Source organism: Taeniopygia guttata, chromosome 21 (genome assembly GCF_048771995.1).
Source record: "Taeniopygia guttata chromosome 21, bTaeGut7.mat, whole genome shotgun sequence".
Taxonomy (NCBI): Eukaryota; Metazoa; Chordata; class Aves; order Passeriformes; family Estrildidae; genus Taeniopygia; species Taeniopygia guttata.
Genome location: NC_133046.1, coordinates 5,522,422 through 5,529,236, shown reverse-complemented (window position 1 = coordinate 5,529,236; position 6,815 = coordinate 5,522,422). Strand labels below are relative to the sequence as shown.

General features: G+C 56.6%; 1 protein-coding gene across 1 annotated transcript; it reads right to left on the bottom strand.

Annotated features, from left to right (window-relative positions):
• Positions 1 to 1,409: 1,409 nt before the first annotated feature.
• On the bottom strand, positions 1,410 to 6,786 carry DDOST (dolichyl-diphosphooligosaccharide--protein glycosyltransferase non-catalytic subunit). Its single transcript, XM_002189444.7, has 11 exons — positions 6,601 to 6,786; positions 5,405 to 5,515; positions 5,096 to 5,182; positions 4,742 to 4,845; positions 3,878 to 3,972; positions 3,467 to 3,560; positions 2,916 to 3,064; positions 2,504 to 2,651; positions 2,278 to 2,398; positions 2,007 to 2,113; positions 1,410 to 1,917 (listed from the first exon to the last, which is right to left on the bottom strand). Exons 1-11 carry the CDS (start codon positions 6,764 to 6,766, stop codon positions 1,768 to 1,770), a joined length of 1,332 nt encoding a protein of 443 aa, XP_002189480.4. The 5' UTR covers positions 6,767 to 6,786; the 3' UTR covers positions 1,410 to 1,767.
• Positions 6,787 to 6,815: the final 29 nt, after the last annotated feature.

The following is a 6,815-nucleotide window of genomic DNA, read 5'->3' as shown; positions in this document are numbered from 1 at the left end:
AGAGAGCGCCGAGCGGGAGGCCCCGCCCCCTCCTCGCGCCGGGACGTGGGCGGGGCCGGAGGGGCCTGAGGGGCACCGGGGCGGTCCGGGACTGCTCTGGGACCCCCGGGACTGCTCTGGGATCCCCGGGGCTCCTCTGGGACCCCCGTGTCCCCGGGACTCCTCTGGGATCCCCGTGTCCCCGGGGTTCCTCTGAGATCCCCGGGGCTCCTCTGAGATCCCCGTGTCCCCGGGGCTTCTCTGGGATCCCCGTGTCCCCGGGACTGCTCTGGGACCCCCGTGTCCCCGGGGCTTCTCTGGGACCCCCGTGTCCCCGGGACTCCTCTGGGACCCCCGTGTCCCCAGGGTTCCTCTGAGATCCCCGGGGCTCCTCTGAGGTCCCCGGGGTTCCTCTGAGATCCCCGTGTCCCCAGGGCTTCTCTGGGATCCCCGTGTCCCCGGGGCTCCTCTGGGATTCCCGTGTCCCCGGGGCTCCTCTGGGATTCCCGGGGCTTCTCTGGGACCCCCGTGTCCCCAGGGTTCCTCTGGGATCCCCGGGGCTCCTCTTGGATCCCGTGTCCCCGGGGCTTCTCTGAGATCCCCGTGTCCCCGGGGCTCCCCATGTCCCTGGGCGTCACTGGTCACCGGCGATCCCCGTGTCACCGATCCCCGTGTCACCGATCCCCGTGTCACCGATCCCCGTGTCACCCGCGCTCCCGGTGTCCCCAGATGTCCTCCGGCCGTTCCCGTCTCCCCATGGATCCCTGGTGGTCCCTGTTGTCCCCAGGTGACCCCCGGGGGATGTGCCGCTGTCCCAGTGCCCTTGGTGGTCGCTGTGTCCCAAGGATCCCCATGGGTCCCTGTGCCCCACCTGCTGCCCCCCAAGGCCCCATCACCACCTCCATCCTTTCATTCACTCGTTCCTCACACCCCGTCACTCCCACTGTCATTTCTCCACCTTCCATCCCAAACCAGCCCAGGTGCACCCCAAGAGCCACTCACTCCACCTCACACCTCTGCCCCCCCTTCAGCTCCTCCACTTCACTCTGATTTTCTTGGGATCACATCTTCCAGCTGATTTTTTCCCCCCTAGACCCCTCAGTGTGCATTTGGGGGCAATCCCTGGCTCTTGCTGAGCTTTTGGTGCACCCAACTCACGTGTTTGCATTATGGGGCACAGAGGGGGTTTTGACTTGCCCTGTCCTGCTCCATGTGCCTTTGGTGACACCCCAGACCCTTTGTTGTACTTTTTTGGGGTGTCCCAAGTCCCCCTGTGTGCCCCAGACTCCCCCTTTTACCTCTCAGCACTCTCCAGCCTCAGCACAACCTGACTGCTCCCTCCCCTCCCACCCTGGTGGGGACACAGCCCACAGTTATGGGAATGCATCCAAATGCTCCAGGCCATGAACTCACCTCATTCCCATCGAGGGTGAGAGGAACGAGACTTTATTTTGAACTGGGAATTAATCTGCAATCCAAATCATTCCAACCCGACTCCAACCCAAATCATTTCAACCCGACTCCAACCCAAATCATCCCAACAGTGGAGCAAGCAAAAATCACAACTCATCAGTAAACATCCTGGTCCTGGGATGCAGATATTTTGGTAACAGATTCTCCCCCCAGAATTTAATTGTCATTCTCAATAACCCCCCAGGTGTAAAAATGAAAAAGACCAAACACAGCCCCACAGTGCACCCGGCACCCACCAGTCCTGACACGGATACATGGGAGGCTCTGAGCACTGCCCGGCCCTCCTGGCGCTGGGAAAAGGCTCCCACAGGGAGCTCAGTCGGATTTCTCCTTCTCCTTCATGTGAAGGAAGACGATGCTGAACATGAAGAGGCCGACCATCATGGAGAAGGCGCCGGCATAGTAGGGATATGCCGAGGGGATGAACCGCTCGTACTGCGTGTGCTGGAGGGGACGCACAGACACCTGGTGGGGGACAGAGCAGCCCTTGCAGTCCAGCAGCCTGGGGCAGCCTTTTCTCCTGGGACAAGGAGCATTCACTCCCCTGTGCCTACCTGTGTGGAGGAGTAGAGGTGGGTGTATCCCAGCCGGTTGTAATCCACTTTGAACTGGAACACGCCGTAGACGTCCGGCAGCTTGAACTGCACGCTGTATTTGCCACCTGAGGGAGAAATGGGTGACATTGAGGGGGCAAGAGAAGCTGTGGAAGGTGAAAACACCCCTAAATGTGGGGCCAGGGCAGCAATGGGGACCCCCTGTTCCTTTTGAGGGGGACCTACTGCTCCCCTAGGGGGGAACCTCCCGCTCCCCATGGTGGGGACCCACCGTTCCTCTTGAGGAAGGTGCGCACGAAGGGGTCGATGCGCACGAACTCCAGCTGGATGTCGTCCCCGTCGAAGGGCACCCACTTGCCGTCAGCGAGCTTCTCAATCACGATGCTGTACTCCTGGGACAGATTAACCAGCAATGCCTGTAAACCAGCCTGGCCCACTCCGAGCCCCAGCGCTGCCCCATTCCTCCCTGCAGGCCCTGCCCCGCCCGGCAGCCTCACCACAAGGTCGGTGACGGTGTAGGCGTTGGGCGGTGCCCGCTCCCCGACGCGGTGGTGGGACACGGCGCCCACGCGCAGAACGCCCTCCTCCTTGAACACCCAGCGGGACAGGGCCACGGCCAGCTCGTAGTTACCTGTCTGGGAGTACCTGCGCAACAAGGGAGGCTGAGACAGAGAAAGTACCCCATGGCCCAAACCCAAGGCAAACAGAGGTGAAAACAACACAAATTGAGCTGAGGTGAAAGGGAGGAGCTGCTTTCCAAAGCGCTCTGTTCTGACACGGTAAAGGATGTGCCACCCCAATTCAAGCTTTCTGCTCCTTCACAAAACATAAACATCTGTTGCCCATTTCCCAGGAGTACCGCCCTCAAAGCGCTCCCCAAACACTCCTCAGCCAGGGAAGCCAACGCACCTCTTGGAGCCGGGAGTCGCTTTCTGCACAGCAGAATTGAAGAAGGCGTCGCTGAAGAAGTCGAGGGAGCCGCTGAAGACGACGCGGGCGTTGTTGCGCGCCTGCAGCCCCGCGATCAGCAGCGTGTTCTTCCCCACCGCGTGCGGGTACTGCAGAGCAAACGGGAACCGGGCTCAGCCCACCTGGGGATGCACCAACAGCACTCTGCTGTGGGGTGGGACAGTCTGGCTGTAGTAGCACTGGCTGCAATTAAGGAGTAACCACGAAGCTCAGAAAAAGCAGGAATAGGATTCTAGTACCACTCCAGCTGGGATGGAACGGGAGAGATGCTTTGATCTAGGCTGGCCTCTCCTCACATGTCACTCACACTGAACACCTCCTCACCAGCAGAAAGCAGAGAGGAAGACAACATCAGGTAGCAGCCAACAGCCCAATCCTTTCAAAATCAGTCAGGAGATCAAACACTCCAGGATTTTCCCAAGCAGCTGAAGTTAGAGGGACTAAATTTCAGAAGCACAGGTCAAAACAGGAGAGAAAGGAAGGGAGCGTACCTGAGTGATGGGCTTATCTGGGAAGAAGGAGTAAGAGGTAGAAGAGCCAGTCAGGATATCCAGCACCAATGGGTTGTCAGGATCAGCCACCATCCTTGCAGGGAAAGCCACAGTGAGCAGAACAAACATCCTCAGGGTCCCTGCACCCAGAGGAACATGTGGCCACCTCCTCAACCCCATGGACCTTCTCACCCTTCTACCTGCTGAGAATCTACTTCCTCCACTATTTTGTTAGCAACCATTCCTAAGTCAACAACTAAACTAGTTTGGAGGATTTCTTTGTATTTTTGTTTGAAATCAAGAGAGATTTGTTAAGCTCACATTAAGAGCCCCAGAGGCTGACCCCACCTCACCTCACAGCAACACCACAGGTTCAACTGCTCTTCCCCCACCTCACCCCCTGCTGCTCACCCAACTCCTCGGAACAGGATGGGGTTCAGTGCTGCTTTCCCCACAATGGTGGGGGCCTTCAGGAGGTTCTCAGTGTCAGCCACGATCAGCGTGTGCTGGGGAAGCAAGAGAGATCCGTGTGAGCTGAGAGGGGTCTAATGACAAACAACAGCTTCTCAGTTAAAAGTTTATTTTTACTGACAATTACAACTACTGGGTGAGCATTGTAGTTCAATTAAAAAGCAAAACAACAGCATTTTTGTGTTTATGATCAAATTAGGTTAATACCGATCTTCAAGGAAATACAAACTGCCATTGATAAAGACAGCAACACCTACAGTGTTTTATTTCTCTGCATTTAGCAACCTTCATCCTCAAATCAGGACAACGTGCACGTACATACTGCTTCAACAGTTTACCTTAAACAAAAATTACCAGAGTATATTTAGCTCAGACTTTAATATGTGTTTTAATTTTAAAATGCTGGATTACACCAGGCAGGCAAAACTGTAGAACTGCTAGTGTGTTTCTATACTGAGCTGAAAATCTGGGATTGAAGATCTCCCTTCTCACACCTGAAGCATTGCACTCGGTGTCTGACACGCTTCACCCTCAGATGAGATTCCCACCCAAGCTTCAGAGGGATCCAGAACCAGCATTAATCACAGCCCCACTGCCTGTACATGGTGACCATCTGAAACCAGAGCCTGAAGAGTCCTGACAGCAGCAGAACTGAATGCTGCAACAGGGATTATTTCCCACCTTCCTGGGAGGAGGGTGGGAGACAAGGGATGAAGGAAGAATGGGAGCACAAGGACAGAGGATTCACCCCTAAAGCTCTGCACCCACATTAAAGCAGCCAGAAGGAGCAGGCAAGGCCCTTACCTGGCCGGGGTCGGAGATGTCGTAGTTGTGGTGGTCGATGACCGCTGTCCTCTCCTCATCAAACTCGATCCCACACTCGCTGCCCAGCTCTCGCAGGGGGTCACCTGCAGGGACACAAGGGATCCTCTGTCACACGACACAGGAACTCAAAAGTAAATTCAGCTGAGAGTCGTGTGCTCAACACTCTATGAGCCAAACCCCAGGGAGCAACACGACCTCCTCACTGAATTCCCACTGAATGTGTTACTAAAGGCATGAATGACCCATTTCCTCCCAGAGCAAGCCCTGAGGTGCACAAGGAGCAGCTGGTTTTGCTGCAGTGAATTAATTCTCTGGAGGAACACCTGCACTCACCGATGTCTGAGCTGGCGGCAACGAGGACGCTGCCGCCGCCGTCGATGAATGCGGTGATGGTCTCCACATTGATGTTCCCACCAAAGTCTGAAAGCAAACAGCAAGAATTCATGGCTAGAGCTCAAAAATAGCCCCTGGCAGAGATAAACCACCAAATCAATGGAAGAACCACCAATGAAGGCTGGGACAGAGCTACAGTTTGCTACTGAGTACATCCAAAGCGTAGGACTTAACTAAAATTCACAGAACAGCTAGAAATCCCCTTCCAAAAATGCCATCAAGCTCCAGAGTTTTCCCCTCTGCATTTACCTTCTATGGATGGGGAGAAGATGATGAGGTTGTCGTACAGGAATTCACCGTACTTTATCAGGGACAGGCCGGCGTCATCTGCTGTCCGGAAGGTGAGGTCGAAGCCCCTGTCTGCAGCCAGGACACAAAAGTGACAACTTCTGTATGCCATGAAACCACACATGGAGCAGCAAAACTGCAGTAGGAGTCAGAGGATTATTTCCCCAGTGAAGGATCACTTTGGAAAAACTGCCTTTTAAGAGCAGGGGCTATTTAAGAGCAGCACCTGAGAGTTCCCAAACAAACCCAAGGGGTGGATCCCCTCAAGAGCCCTGATGTCAAAGGATGCCTCACTGTCATCCATTAAACAGGGACTGATGCTGCAGGGGAGCTAAACACAAGCACAGCTGGGAAAGCAACCCCCATCTCCTGCCTCATTCTGACCAGGAGACCCCAAACAGTCATACCACACCCTGCCCCCCCTCCAGGGAACCCCAATCTCCTCCTCTTCTTGGGGTCTCCTTCTTCTCACTCAGCCTGACCAGGGAACTCCAACAGCACCCCCCTCGCAATCTCCTCCTTCAGCCTGACATGGGGACACACATCTTCTTCGTTCTGGCCAGGGGAACCCAAACAACCCCCTGTCCCCAGCATCACCAATCTCCTTTTCTGCCTGACCAGGGGATCTCGATCTCCTCCCCCATTCTGACATGGGGAATCCAATCTCCTTTCTCATGCAGGCACAGCGTCCCCACCACTTCTCACAGACTGAGTAGGAGTCCTCAAACCCCATATTCTCCCTCAGCCTGACAGCAGACCCCAGTCTCCTCCTTCACTCTGACATGGGAACCCCAAACACCCGCCTTTTCTGCCCGGAAATTAGAATTTCCACCCTTTGCCCGGTGCAGCATGTCAAATCTCCTCCCTCATCCAGAACAGAGAACCCCAACACCCCCCTCTCCCCTAGCGGACCCTCATCTCTCTCCCATCCTGAAGAGAGGACAGAGGACCCCTTTCCAACAAAGAACCCCTGGCTGCGCCCCCAGCCCAGCGAGGGGACTCCAATCTCCTCCCTCGGCCTCACCCGAAGACCCCAAGCATTCCCTTTTCCCTCAGGTATCCCTAACCTCCTCCCCCATCCTGACCCTGGGTCTCCAAGCCCGCTCCCCCCGCCCCATCCAACCCCTCCCGGCATCCCGCCGCGGCCCTCCCGGTACCCGCGAGGCTGCGGAAGAACATGGAGTGCGTGTCGCGGAGGTTGCCGTTCTCCAGCAGCACCAGCGTGCGGGGCCCGCCCTCAGCGCCCGCCGCCAGCGCCGCCAGGAGCGCGCACACCGCCACAGCGCCCGCCGCCATCTTGCTCCGGTCCCACAACTTCCCCATGGGCTGGCAGCCTCCAGCCAATCAGCGCTAAGGCCGGGCGACCTCCAGC